Source organism: Pezoporus occidentalis, unplaced genomic scaffold (assembly GCF_034315485.1).
Source record: "Pezoporus occidentalis ecotype Australia unplaced genomic scaffold, CSIRO_AGI_Poc_V1 ctg19, whole genome shotgun sequence".
Classification (NCBI taxonomy): domain Eukaryota; kingdom Metazoa; phylum Chordata; class Aves; order Psittaciformes; family Psittacidae; genus Pezoporus; species Pezoporus occidentalis.
Window position 1 is genome coordinate 6649036 of NW_026913748.1, and position 15161 is coordinate 6664196.

General features: G+C 41.7%; 1 protein-coding gene across 11 annotated transcripts in view; it reads left to right on the forward strand.

The window, feature by feature from the left end:
- Positions 1-15161, forward strand: part of WNK1 (WNK lysine deficient protein kinase 1) — a 104585-nt gene that overhangs the window by 62008 nt on the left and 27416 nt on the right. For 6 of the 11 annotated variants that reach the window (XM_062616616.1, XM_062616618.1, XM_062616617.1 and 3 more), the window contains exons 7-15: positions 174-510; positions 1603-1790; positions 4856-5113; positions 6633-7061; positions 10325-10396; positions 11019-11168; positions 12222-12695; positions 13807-14088; positions 14763-14854. In XM_062616616.1, coding sequence (XP_062472600.1) covers positions 174-510; positions 1603-1790; positions 4856-5113; positions 6633-7061; positions 10325-10396; positions 11019-11168; positions 12222-12695; positions 13807-14088; positions 14763-14854 — 2282 coding nt within the window. Of the gene's footprint in view, positions 1-173; positions 511-1602; positions 1791-4855; positions 5114-6632; positions 7854-10324; positions 10397-11018; positions 11169-12221; positions 12696-13806; positions 14089-14762; positions 14855-15161 lie in introns of all 11 variants that reach the window. The other 5 variants (XM_062616615.1, XM_062616624.1, XM_062616625.1 and 2 more) reach the window with 5 other exon arrangements.

Consider the following 15161-nt stretch of genomic DNA (forward strand, 5'->3'; position numbering starts at 1 on the left):
CTGACAGTGAAATGCAGTCTGTCTCTGCATTTGCTATTGTTACCATCTACAAATAAAACGGCTGCAGCAGTTTGTGAATGAGAAGTTAGGGCCAGAGAGTGGTAGCTTATACTGCAGCATGACAACAGTGGCTGTCAATGACAGTCTGAATTCTGTGAATATATCCTCTTCAGGTGGAATCTGGCTATGTCTGTGAAGGGGATCACAAGACAATGGCGAAAGCTATCAAGGACAGGGTATCTTTGATTAAACGAAAGCGAGAGCAGCGTCAGTTGGTGCGAGAAGAACAGGAGAAGAAGCTTCAGGAAGAAGGTAGTCAGAAGCAGCAGCTGGAGCAACAGCAACCATCAAGTGCTTCCCATGCAGGGTCAAAGCATCCCTTATCTGTCACTGGTACTACTCCTGTCCCCACTACTTCAGCATCAGTTTCTACACAAGTGGAGCCTGAAGAGCCAGAAGCTGATCAACACCAACAACTGCAGTTCCAGCAACCCAGTATATCTATTCTTTGTAAGTGTGTTAGTTGGTTTATTTAGGAACTTTTGCACTTACACAGTTCCCCTCCTTAGAGTTTTAAACTTTTGGTGGGTATAGCAGTAAATATCTTAAGGTGCTGCTGTCTGCCATTGCTGTCTGCTGAAGAACATTAGCCCACTAAAAAGCACAGCAAAGTAAGATGCATTCCTGTGCCTTAGCTGAGCTAAGTCTTGGCAGAATTCACAATACAGCGTGTTAGCAAAAAATCATTTTTGCTTCCTTTTAAGTTAATACACTAAAAAAAATGGGGCATCTGAAGCAGGAATATAGTCCTCGTTTTGGCTGTCCTCCTGTAAGTTACAGCATATTCTGGCCCTGCAGAAGGCTGTATAGGCTTGCACCAGTGTAGTTAGAGCTGTTAGAAACACTTGAAACATTGTTATGTTTAAGGTGGAAATGAGGTTAATGTACAAGCAGTTCAGCTCGGAATTTGCTTTCCGCAAAAAGTTTTATTTTCTCTTTTACATACTACATATGAAAAATTGAATTAGCGCTCGTAACTTTACCCTTCTGCCATTCCCCCATTTGAATCGGTATTTGAATAATGATGGCAGATGAGAATTTGCCTATTAGAATGGTGAGTTTAGAAAGCAAAATACTGTCTGCTCTTGAGGTAATAGGGATCTTAAATTCACTACTATGCCTACCTCAGGTGCATCTGCCAGCCAGCACAACACACCTCTTCTATGTGTCTGTAAAACTTAATAAAAATAATCTCCCCCTCCCATCCCAGATCATTAATAACAATGTGGAACTTAAGTTTCTATTTCTAATCTAGCCTTTTATAGGAAGCATAGTTTACTAATAAGTATCTTCCTAAAGAACTCCTGATATTACTGATACTTTCAGAGGCTAGAAGAAGGCATATTGGTAAGGAATTATGGTACTGAGGAAGACAAATACAATTTTTAATCAGCTTAACTATCGCAAGAGGTAAAATGCTGATAAGGTCCACATGACATGGCAGAAACATCAATCTCATACTTAATTGATTATAATGTCTTTAGAGTTGTGAATCCAGACTGCAGTTCTTGAAATGCAGGATTTTATCTTTAACTTCTGCAGCTGATGGGACAGTTGACAGTGGCCAGGGGTCATCTGTTTATACCGAATCATGTGTGAGCAGTCAACAGACTGTATCGTATGGCTCCCAGCATGACCAGTCAATCTCTACAGCTGCAGCCCAGGGATACGCAGCCTCAGTTGGCCAAGTGCAGTCACAACAGCATGGAGGATATCAGCCACCTGCAGTGGTAAGCAAGAACTTACAGTATTGCAAATGCATGGAAGTACTTGATTTTGTATTTCTCATGAAAGGTGAGAGGAAAATCTGCCAGGCAGTCTTCCATGTGTATTTTGTTTTGCATGTGATGCAAATTCTTCATGGGAGTAGTTAGGGGACTATTTTTGCAAGGTGACTGAGTCTAGGGGAGGGGAAAGTGCAAGGGCATATTTGTTTTTAAGGCTTTTATTTAATCTTAAGGGCGCTAAAGCAGACTGGTGGGTTAGAATTTTTTTTATGGATGAAAATAACATCCTCAGGACAAGACTCTCATGAGAGTAAGCATTTAATCTGACTTGGGAAGGTGGTGTGGTGTATGTGTATATGAGGTTGCCAGGGATCAAGTTGTTGGTTTGGTTTTAAAGAAGGGATTAGAATAATTTGAGCTACTGTATAAGTATGAAATTGCTGTGTGTGTTCTGTGAGGCTTTGATTACAGATTCTGCAGGTAAGATTTTTAATTATTATAGAATGCTGCATGTGAGAACTCCAGACTGAAAAGACCCTGCACCCTTGTTCCCAGTTTTATTTCTAGCTTGTGTTGATTTGCTCATCAGTTGCCATGTGTATTCCTTTTCCCTGGAAAGACTGCACTGGGCACAAATACTTTTCCTACTATGTTCATTTGTGTTGCCCTTTTATTTTGGTATGTGTTTTTCCTTGGTATGTTTTTAGATCTGAGTATGAGAGGTACGCAGAAATCTATTCTAACTCTGGAGTAGAACTTCTGCTGCTGTTATGTTGTTGTCAGTGGTTCCCTCATCACTTGTTTTTTACACAAATAAAAATCTAAGCCTGAGGCAGAGTCATTATGGTATAATGTAGTCATACCATAAGGGAAAAGATGAGACGCTTAAGACTGAGGGTCTTCACTTCTTTTTTCTTTCTTGGTGGACGTGGTTTTAGGCTTTATTACAGAATCAGTGGTGTTCCTAGCATTTTGGAAAACATGCTGGTTTCACTCACAAGCAAAGCATCTCAAACTTTTTCAAAGGCACTTAACCTGAAGCGTGTGGTACTGCTAGTCCTTGATCAAATGAGTTTTTAATTCCTCTGAATAAGCTGTTGTTCTGAGTAAGCTGTATTTTGATGTGGGCATATATAGGATCAGAAGCCATTCATCTTGGGACGGCTTGCTTCCAGGTTGAAAGACCGTAATCTTTTGAGAGCATATGACAGAATTAGTCAAGCTTAGTTCACTGCTCAAATGTGCTCATGGTCTATGGTGACAACAGTGGTACCATGGAGTAGAATACTACAGGAACTACTAACAGTTTGTTGGGAAGGCAGAATGACAAATCAAAAGGATATTGACAACTGGCAAAATGGCCTTAAAAAGAAAAAGAATGTAGTTCAATCAGGACAAGCAGAAGGTTCATGTTTAAACAGGAATAATCAGCTAGACAAGTAAAGGATGAGCAACAGCTGACTAGGCAGCATTTCTGCAAGGACAAAAAACGAAGTCAGATTGCATTGGACCACAAGATGGACATGGTCAAAAACATCATGTTGTTGTGGAAAAGTCAAACATCATGTTATATGAAGTAGTTCTGCTTTTGCCCATTTGTAAGTCTGCCCTAGACACCGTGCTTGAACAAATTTTAGGGTGAATTCCAGAATTCAGAAGAGGGTGACAAAAAAAAAAGCCATGAGAAATACAGAAAACATGGGTCATGTGGGAAGACTGAAATAGTTAAGCTAAGCCTATAAAAGATGAGCTTGAGGAGATAGAAAACCGTAAAGGCGGTAAAACAGGAGGAGGCTATCTAACACTGTTGTCAGATAGAATAAGAAATAATAAGCCTAAATTGCAACATGGAATTATTGCTTGGGAAGGTGTGGTTTTTTTTTCCTAACTAGCAAGGACAGTTATGTACTACAGTCTCCATCACTGGAGATGTTTCTGAACAGTTTAGAGAAATTAGAATCAGGGATAGCATATAAAACTAGTCCTGCCTTGGAACTGAGAAAAGATTATAGGTAAATATTTATTTAACCCTTTTAGCTCCCTTATGCCTCTTTCACAAAGTTTTGAGTTGCCTAGCAAGATTTCTCACATCCAAATGGATCTCCACTGGATATCTTGAGGCTTTTCTTCCCCTGGCTTTCTGAATTTGATTGCAGTTATGTTAAGAAATTGTGGATTATGTCCACAAAAGACATATACTTTTAGAGAAGGAAAACTTGCAGTTGAAGACTGCCTCTTTAAAACAACATCTTTCTATTCACTTAAAAAAAACACAACACACCACACTGAAAAAGCAATAGCAAAAATAAAACCCCCAAACCCCACTCCAAAACCTAATCGTGATTCTTCCAATTTGGTTGGATTTCGACCTATGGCCTTCTGGATTGTGGCAAGATTACAAAATCCTGATGCTTTTATTGGCCTAGTGTCTGGAAAATGCTTGTCTAAGACTAATTTTATTGAATTTTCCACACATTAAACCAACTTTTTTCCACAACTCATCTTGTAGAACGTGTACTGTTTAAATTTTTGTGGTAATGCTTCATTTAATGTAGAGCCAGCTGCATGCATTTAGTCCACTTGATTCAGGCAGGGAGGTGCCCAAGCAGACAGGCTGGGTGAGTTGATCTGTGTAAACACACATCCATTCACTAAACTAAGAATGAATGTTGGAAAGCTCATCAGTATCTGTTTAGGGGAGTTTTTTATTTGTCAGGCTACCAGATGCTGTGAGTACACACAGTATGGGCTGCATCAGTGGCCCTAGAGCAGATACTCCCTTATGTCTGTTCTGCCTTCCACATGCTTCTTGTTAGGGTATTAGGGAACTTCCCACACTGTTCAGTAACCTAAGGCAAGCTTGGGTCCTCAGAGGTGCGCATAGCGTGTTCCCAGCGTGTGCTGGCACTCATTCAGCATTTTCATATCTTCTTGCACACATATTAGTCAGTATTGGGCCTCTCATTGTGTGTCTGCATTTCTTTTCTACCTCATTGTAGATTTCACTGGTTTTGTTACTCATTTTTCTTTTGATGTATCAATTCTTAACTTTTGTTTTCCTTCTTTAGCCTCAACGTGGTCGTAGCATGTCAGTTTGTGTCCCCCACCTTCCTGCTCTTCCCTCTATGTCCTGCATCCCTCTCAGTGCTCCTTGCACCCCACCACCAGCGCTGTCTGCACCTCTTTCTCCTTTCTACCTTCGGACTGTCCCTGAAGAAACCTTTGCAGAAAAGCTTTCTAAAGCCTTGGAAAGTGTCCTGCCCATGCACTCTGCCTCTCCACGCAAGCATCGACGCTCCAGTCTGCCCTCCCTCTCTGTCAGTCCTGTATGTGTTACCATTTGCCTCCTGCCACAGTAAGATAAGTTATCATTAAATACATCCTGGGCTTTGGGCATTTATAAAATGAGAAAATAAGGAGTTGACTCCTAATTCCTTATAGCGTGCTGCTGCAGTGTTGATTACTTTTTTTCTGGGAAGCAGTGCACTTAAACATAACAGTGGCTGACCATTTTTTTTGGTAAGATAATATAAATGTAAATTACCCAGTTGTACCACAGAAGGTGAAGGGAAGGCCTGAGATGGAAGACAAGCTTTTTATTTTCCAACTTCTAAGCAAGCATTGAATGTTAACTAAGCTCCACACAAAAAACCCCACCTTTTAAAGCTTGGTTGCTGTGACTGTTTATTCTACAAGTTTTGGCTAGCTGTGCTAGTGATACTAGAAATTCAAAGTATGAATACTTTTGAAGTTTTTTTCTGTAAGCTTTGGTTGGAAATGCCACTTCAGCTGCTGCTTCTATGAAGCTACAGTTTCACGTTTCTCATAGTCAGATGCAAGATAGCTTGCAATGCAAGAGGCAGTCTCTTTCCAGTTTTGGGCTTCAATTTACACCAAATAAACTTTGAGAAACTTTTCTCTGTAAGTGAAGTAAGTGGAAGCAGTTTTCAGAATGTAGGAGTTCTTTATGCTGTAGGACCTTCTTGCTGGTATTGGCCAATATGGAAATTTGCTGCTGCTTTTCCGGAAAAAGGGGTCTGGGGAGAAAGAGAACAATATGGATACAGTAAATTGAAAAAGTCATAAATGCCATCTGCCTAAAAGATGCTACTCACTGTTGCAAATTACCTTTCTTTTTTTCCCTTAAGGGTAGATAATATATTGTCTTTCAGCATACAGTAAGCAGAGATGAAAAAATGCGCAATTACTAAATTGTTTGGTGTTCTTATATAGAACTCTCCTCTGTGAAATTTTCCTTTACAAATCTTAAAAGACAAGGAGCCTCATCTGAAGTAGTACATCAAATAGAGTGGAATTGCAGAGGACTCTGCTGTTATTAGAGCTGTGAATGCTCTATTGTCTAGGCAAGAGTTAGGTTTGTTTTAGTGCTAGTTTTCTATGTGAAAAGGTGTGATCAGAGGGATTGAAAGAGGTGATCAGCTTTGACAGAATCCAGAAGTGCTGCAGTTTTAACACAATACCCATGCAGCAGTAACTTCAGGGGTTTGATTGGATTTCAGGCACTGATCACAATGGATAGCTCGTGACAATAAATCTCATCTCTTTATCAGAAGCAAAAGTGTTTTCTTTTTGTGGATTACTGGAATTGAACTGGAAAAGCAGCTCTAACACAAGCAAATATTTCCATTTGTAGCTATGCCTGCCATGGATGTATTTAATGGATATTTACGACTCACCTGAATTTCCTAACTATTGTATGTTTTTGACCATGAATTGAGTAGTCATTCTATAAAGTTACTTCACAGAACTGCCTAGTGAACTGTGCATGTTGATGTGCTTTCACTTTTAATGTATGAATGACTTGTCTTGTTCATGTCGATACAGCCTCAGCATCCGCGTGGGGGAACACCAACGTTCCCAGATTCACAGATATTTTTCCCAACCGTTCACGAACGGCCGGTGTCTTTCTCGCCACCACCTCTCTGCCCGCCGAAGGTGGCAGTTGCTCAGCGGCGCAAGAGCACTTCATTTTTGGAAGCCCAAACTTGCCACTTCCAGCCATTGCTGAAGACTGGCCAGAGTTTAGTTCCACCTGGTGGTAGTCCCACCAATTGGACACCAGAGGCATTCGTTATGCTGGGCACAGCAGCTCAGAGAGTCGCTGGAGAGCCGCTGCATGTGCAAGTTAATCCCATGTTTGAGCCAGCTCCTGTCCACAGTGACTATATATCTGGACCAACACCTCCAGAGGATGCTCACTACACAGTGCATCCAGAAGCTGTATATTTGGTGGGCATGCACTATCCATCACAGGTATCGGAGCAGTATGATCAAGTAGCTTATAACTCTCATGCGACTGAACAACATTTGAAGCAGGTCTCTGAGTCAAACCATGGGCAGGGTGGTCCTCCACAAAGCTCTGTGTTCGACTTTCAATCGGGGCAAACATACCTGACAAGACATGTTCAGAACCTGAGGCTGGATTCTGGGATGGGTCCCCTTTCTCCATTATCCAGTGTTTCAGCTCCTCTGAGTGCAGATCCTGCTCAGATGACATTCCACCAGGTGTTTGTTCCGCACTCTGCCCCAGCTGTGCTCTCTCACAGTGGTGATGGCAGAGCGAGCTGTGTCTTTGAGTTCCATGTGCACACACAGACTTCTGCTTCAGCAGAAGGGGCAGTTTTACCCCAGCGGGTCTACAGAAGTCGCCGGGGCTCTATGGAGACCAGTCAAGAGGAATCCACACAAGGCATAGGGTTGCACAGTCGGCTTCAGCCTGTGACAGAGGAGCAGTGTAACTATCTAGGTCCTGAGTTAGCAGGTCCCAGAGGGGGCTCTGCCAGGCGGAACTGGCCGGAAGGAAGCCCAGAATACTCCAGTGATTCCTCACAGCTGACTTCCTCTGACACTGGCGATTTCCAGTCTCCTCCCCCTACAGGGGGATCATCTTCTGCTTTTGGTTCAGACTACTCATTGCCCATTGTTCAGCTGCCTCAGAAGGTATTTCAAGAGTCGCAGCTCTTCATCTGCTTCCCCCAGGGAGCCTCGACTCAGCAGGCCTTGTCCACCTCGCTTTCATCAGGACCACCTGCACTCTATCCTCAGGTTACAGGAGCAAACCCTTCCAGAATTTCTCTGCTTTTTATAAGTCATACTTTCCATTTAAAAGGGAACTTTTCTCTTAGACTTGTTCCATGTGGTTCTAAGTATTGGCATTCATGGGGGTGTTTTTCTACTGGGTCAGTAGTACAGTAGGATCTCTAACTTACTGGGTTGCAATGAAATAATGAGGCATCAACCAGCAACCACTTGGTCTGTGTTCAGCTTCAGCTGAAATATTGGTAGGGCTTTTGTGTTAAGGGTAACAAATGGTCAGTATTCCTCCTGGGATGAGTTGTTCTTTTGGCAAGAGATAGCTGGAGTACCAGATTGGTTTTTAAACAATGTTTTCAATGAAATGTATCGTCTCCACAGTTTGAATCAGCAGTGGTAGTAATACTTGCTTTGTATTTTTGTTGCTGCTCCTTGGCCATTTAATGTGAATGTGTTATTTGAAGTTGAATTTTTGTATGAATAATGTTTTGTTGGACAGCAACAAGATTAATTTGGTGAGCGTCCAAAATGCAAGAGTATTTTTAGGCTTGGGGTGAGAAAATGGGAAGAGAGGAATGGAAGGAGCTATATTATGTGTGTGTACACAGATTTAGAAATGTACCTGAAGGATCATTATAGAAAGTAAACAAGCTGAGTTAGCAAATCAGTGGCACAAACAACTGTTGCTAATAGGTATGGCTTCCTTATAAGCCTAGAATATGATGTCCTTCTAAAAAGGAAAATTTGAGGCCTGAAGCTTAGTTTGGAGGTACATGTTTTATTGGTGTATGTGATATTTGCACTTGAAATCGTCAGTAATGCATTTGTATATTGCAACCTTGAGGTGTATGTGTATATACATTGTGTCTGCACTTGTAGTCTGAAACTTCTCATAAGGTAATTTTTTTTGTGAAAAGAGAGTTTACTTTAAGTAGAATTCTCTCTTACTCCTGTTTTTGGAATTAGGGGCTTTCTGACATTTTAGTTAACTGGAGTTTCAGCAGCTGGGTTTTATATGAAGAAACTGAAGGAGAACCTTTTTGCTTTTTGTGGTAAGGTCAAGAGCTAAGTATGTAAGGTTTTCTGTATGGGATAATAAAGGTGTTTCATTAAAGCTGAAACAGCTTTAATCGCTGCTCTAATAGTAAATTCGGTGCTGTAGGAGAACTACTGGAGTGAGGCTGCTACACAAGAAGTTCAAAAATTATGTGAGGATTGTTTCTCCAAAAACCACCTTTGTTAAACTTCAGGAAGTGAATTATGATGGATGTAAAATACGTCTGGAAAACACAATAAGGGATCATTATTATTTTACAGAATTTAAATTCTGGGATCTCTTACTTAGTTCATTAAAAGATCAGAATTTGAAGCAGAAACTGAGTCAATGTGAGCAGATGTTACAGCAGTGGGATATCACACATGTTTAGATCCTAGCCCATAAGTGCCTTGAGCTTCTAAAACGGCAAGGACAGAAATGGTTCTTTTGGCAGTATGCTTTCCCTAAGTTTCCATAATTAAAAAAAGTACTTAATTTTAATAAGCTTGGTCCTAATAAGCTTCTGCAAGCTGAATTATTATAGCATTAAGGAGTTTTAGTAGATATTTCTGATATGATACGTGTACACCAGATACGTTTCTTACCAAGGCAGTTCACCAAAGTGGTGCACACTCAGGCAGCTCATCTGGAGGTCTTTGTCTATTCGTCTCCCAGGAGCTGATACAGAAATATAATTGTCACAAAAATAATAATGAAAATCCTGGGATCTGCTCAAAAAAATGTCAGCCACAAAAATAATAATGAAAATCCATTCCATTTTCCTCTCGATCTTCCACATTCATTTGTATGCCACTCATCTGTTTTTTTTGTTGCTTATTCAGACATTGTCTTAGCTAGAACATGAACCCCCATGTTCTTCAATATCCACTTCTTAGTAGCCTTTGAATGGTAGTGAGTCTGGAAATGATTTCTGGCTTGTATTTTGACATGCCTCTCAAAGGGAACTCCTGACATGTTATGTACTGAGTACTTTGTTATCGGTCTAGAATTCTGTATATCTTTGTTTTGATTTTTTTTTTTTTTTTAACAGACAGTTGTATTTCATTCGGGCTTCTTTCTACCCCCCTATCTGTGTTTAGAACACATGTAAAGGTAAAGCATAATGCCTCTATTTCCAGTTATCATACTAAAGGTATCCTGCTTTTAAAGCATTGTCAGTGGAAGAAGCAGCTGGTAGGCTGATCTCTCTCATGTTTAGGGGCGTGTGACTTTCTGCATTGGTTGTTTTTGAAGATTTAAAATGAAGTTTGCTACTTTCCGGGTTGCTCTGCTTTGCTCTGGTTGTAGTGGAATTCTGCCAGAAGGACCACTTGTCCAAAAGAGCAGTGAAATACCAACCACATCATTCCAGGCAGAAATAATTTTAACTGCCTGCTGCAGAAACTATAGGGATATTTTAAGCTGATTTTGTCTTTTTCTCCTCCAGACACAGGTGCAAGGCCAGCCAGCCTCAAGCACTGCATCTGTACCATCCCAGCCTACCCAACACACTCAGCAGGTAAGATCATGGTTCCTGAACCCAGGACTAAAATACTTTTAGTATAGGATTTTGATGACTCTTTAAGAGCAGCTGACTACCTCTGCCCCTCCTTCTGCCCATATTTCTCCATAAAGCAAAAGAATCCTCTGGTTCTCACCTAGTCTAACATGTTGTGAGATTAACTTAATTGACTCTATGAAATTTGTTTTTTAAATCATGTTAATCCTTGTTTCCATGTGTCTGTTTTCCCCAACTTCCACCTGCGCTTGAAGTGGTGGTCCCATTCCAGGGGAGGCACGTCAGGATTTGCAAGTTAGACTGTCTAGACGGACTTTATTCTCATGATTTCTTCTAGTTGGAAATACTATCAACATCCTCTTTTCTTAACTGCCTCTTCTTCCTTATAGAATCTTCATTCTTGTTTTCACAGGTGAAATAATTCTGTTGCAAGATTTGGTGCTGATGGAGTTGTATTAGTAATGCTAATAAGTAGTTACTAAAGCTATTAATATATTCAGAAGAATCACTGATGTCATGAGGGAGTTAAAAAGTAGAATTTAAATAGGCTATGCTTGAAAAACTTCTGTGGGGTAAAAAAATAGCTTCTGCCTATATAAATAGCTTCTTTTCCCTACTACAGAATGCACAGCAGCCAGCCTCTTCCCAACAGCCTGGACAGTACCAGCTGCAGCAGCCATCAGTTTCTGCTGGCGCCACTTCCACGCAAACTGTCTCTCAAACTCAAACTTCACAGATTATGCCAATGCCTCAGGCAGCAGCTGGGACACAGGTAAACAAAATGCTTTCTAGCAGAAGATTATTTTTTTCTTTTTCACAGCTGACAAATTCAACATGCTCCTACTTTCACTTTCGTCATCTTTTCTAATGGTTCCAAAATATTCATCCAAATAATGGTATTCTTAGTGGACTACAACTGTCAATTTTGTTTGAAAATGTGTTGGAAACCCTTTCATTCACACGTGGCAGTTGTGAGTAATTTGAGGGAAGGATAGCATTTCCATGCACAAAGACCTTTAAACTATCAAAAGTATCATGAGGCATATTGATGAATGGTGTACTGTGAATGGATTCTCAGGAACTTGGCATTTCTCTACTTCCCATACAATGTCTATTTTCTGCACCATTATATATGTCAAACATGTTCACTTATTTAGGTAGTGACCCATAAGGACTACCTTCTCCACTCTGTCATCTTTCTTACTCAGCTCTTCTCTCCTCCCTGGTCAAGATGCTTCTGTTACTGAATATTACTTCATTTTGGCTCATATCTCTATCTTGAACATGTGAGCCTTGATTTTGTTTTTAAAGTTGTTGTTTTGTTGCTTGTTTATCTAAACTGCCTTTCCAATTGCATTGTTTGCTGGCTTTAATTGACATATCCCCTGCCATTCTCTGAATGCTGGCACAGTGGCTTTTCATTCTCTGTTGCTTTAGTCCCCATACCCAAAGCTGACAGATTTGTTGAAAGATTTGCACTTTTCCTGTAAGAAGGCAGGCTTGGATCTGGGGACAGAGCTGAGGGGAATTTGATTCTGTTTATGCACAAGTTCAGTGCTTCAGGGTGTTTGAATGTTGCTCTTTCACCCTCTGTGGGTATCTGTTTCAAGAGCCTGTTCAGTTCTTCAGGGGAAGTGTTCTGAAGTGAGGACCTTTTGGAACTCCAGCCAACTTCCCAGCCACTCTGCCAACTGTGCTCCCACCCACTTTAACCGAGTGCTGTAACTTGAATAATTCTTTCTTTAACTAATGTGTAAAAGCTCTGCTTTCTGCAACCCTGCTTTTTTAAAAAGAAAATCTATCTCTATTTTCTTTACCTCCCCAGCTTCCTGTTTCCCAACCAGTGTCGATCATCCAAGGCGAGCCTCAGTTACCTGTTGCAGCACCTTCTCTCCCTCAGCCTTCAGTTGCCCCGTCAGTCCCCATTGGCTCTCATTTTCTTCCCATGGGACAGCCCTTGCCAACTTCCGTGGTTCCCCAGTTCTCAGTCTCCCCGTTGCCTGTAGCAGCTCCTCATGCGTCAGTGGCTCAGCCAGGTTTCCAGTCATTGCCCATATCGATGGCAACTGGCATGAGTCAGCCATTGCTCACACTGGCAACGTCTGCTGCGGCAACCACTGTGTCTGTAGGATCAACCGTTGTCCCTAGCCAGCTTCCCACACTGATGCAGCCTGTGGCTCAGTTGCCCAGCCAGGTTCTCCCACAGCTCCTGCAGCCAGCTGTCCAGTCCGTGGGATTGCCAGTCAGCATTGGACAAGCTGCTGAAGCTTCAGTTCCTGCTGGAGATGCTCTTTACCAGGTATTGTTGCAAGCCAGCAGAGCTCTTCCCCACATTTTTTTTTTCCTGTTCCTCTAAGGTACCAGATCTGAACTGTGTTCCCTGGCAAACTCCCTGCTCATAAGAGAGCCATTAAGCCACCCAGATAAATTCTGTTGTTTTGTAAAGGTCAGTTTTAAGGAGGGGGAAAAACCAAAGTCCTTAGACACCCAGGTGTTTTAAGCTTTTCATTTTTGGCAGCGGAATATGTCTGAAATGACAGAATCATAGTGCAGGACTTTGTTCAACCACTGTGTGAAAGAGGACAGCAATATATCTTAAAGAGACCTGTCAACTTGGGGGGGGGGAAGTCCAAAATATTGTAATTTTAAAACTGAGAGATGTGTGTTGGAAAAAAAAGTCATGCCAGCATATTTGGCAATGTCAGTGTTTCATTTCCCATCTGGGAAGCGGTGGAATGTCTTTTCTAGAAGTGAGTCAGATGACACAGATCTTGAACGTGGCGTAAGTACCTGATGCTTGTTGTGAAATGCTAGATTGGTGGGCATGAACTGCTTCAGCAATACAGTTGGTTATAGCAGTTGTTCAGTAAGTCAATACAGTTGTTATTCTAGATCAAAAATCGTGTAGATGTAGAAATATCTGCACTGGGATTATAAGGAGTACTGTAGAACAGAAATGTTCCTTGTAGGAATGTTCCTTGGTTCCTGGGTCAGCTCATCACAAGAGGAGGGGTAGAACAGGAGGACTTTTGTTAGTCTCAAGAAAGAGCAATAATTGCATAACATCTTCTGAGCAGCAGTTGTTCAACCTGAAAATTCTTTCAGCTCATTTCAAGTCTCAGGCCTTAATATTTTAAGCCAAATAGACAACTGCAAGAGTTGAGAGATGGAGATTGTTTTGCCTAAGACTTGGAACTTGCAGTGGGAATTTGCTTGTTCAAGCATGTTGACTCGTAAGCTGAGCTTTGGCTACGTGAGCAGTTTGCTTCTCTGGGAAGATCTTGGGTGTGCTAGGACAAGTACAGAAGGTTGGAACGTGCCCCTGAAACTGATTAACCTTTCGGGAGTTTTTTAACTCTTCCTAATTAGCTCTGTCATTCACTTACTTGACTCCCTCATTTCTGTTACAGGGCTTCCCATCTCGGCTGCCACCTCAGTACCCAGGGGACTCGAGTGTTGCACCTTCCTCTGCTGTGGCCTCTGTTAGCATTCCTTCTGCCGTCCTGTCCCCTCCCTTACCCGCAGATGCAATGGCTCAGACGGGCTATCTTGCTCCTGCTGTGCAGCCGTATGTGGAGCAGAACGTCTTAGTTCCTATGGGCAGCCTAGGAGGACAGGTTCAAGTGCCCCAGCCTACAGTGAGTTTAGCACAGCCAGCCTCGTCTGCCTCCTCACAGCAGGCAGGTTTGGAGGTAAGTATGTTGAATATAATGTAACAATACGTTTAGGGTGTATGAATTATGCAACAGTGCATGTGTGTGGGGAAACTAATCCCTTCCATACTTGTTTTCAGTTGGAAATTAATATTTCAAATGACCTTTTTTTTTACAGCAGAATGTCATGCCAATGTGGGGACCTTGTTGCCACTGGCTGTTCTGTTGGGAAGTGAGTGTGCATCCTGCAGGCAAAAACCTGTTAACACTTCACTTCTTGCTAGTACTGTAGAACATTTTTGCCATATCAAAGACAAACTGCAACTGATAGCCTTTGAGAATCTGTCTTTATGCCTACTCCCTGCAGAACTGTTCTTGCTAGGGAGAATTTGAATTGTCTGTGTTCTGCATTGGCTTGCCTTTTGCACATTCTGCTAGTAAGACTGTGGCTGCATGGCAAACTGTAGTGACATGTAGCAGTAGAAGGGATGGCTGATTTCCTTTCCCCACCCCTCCGCGAATGATGGTTTGCTTCACTGCAGTTTGCTCTAGAATCTTTTATAAATTGGAGCTGTCTAGATGCCAGCTGTTTGAAGTAGGTAGTGCTTTTAGCTTTACAACTGATTTGGGAGGAAACATTGAAGACTACTGGATTACTTGAAAAAGGAATGGTATTCTGTGGGGGGGTTCTTGATGTAGGTTTCTATCCGTAGGGTACTCAGGGAGTCTCACAGACTGCCCCTTCTGAGACTCTTCCAGCAACACAGCCTGCTCAGTCCACAGCTTTGGCTTCCTCTATGGATAGGTAAGCAATATTTTCTTTTCACCAAACTGAATTTCAGTTTCATGTGTTAGATTATTCTTCCTTGATGATCTTTAGGTATCTTTTTCACCAGGGATATTTTTTTCACTGAGGGTGTTCTTGAGGATGTGAGGAAGTACACTTCCTGGAGGAAAAATAGGCTCATGAAACCAGGGTATGGCGGGAGTAAATAGGATTGTCTGTAGTAATTTAGCTTCTAATCCTTTGGTATTTGTCATGTCAAATGGATTGTAAGGGATGCTTTTTCTGTCCTTTTGGTACTTAAGCACAATTCAAACTCCGAATAGCT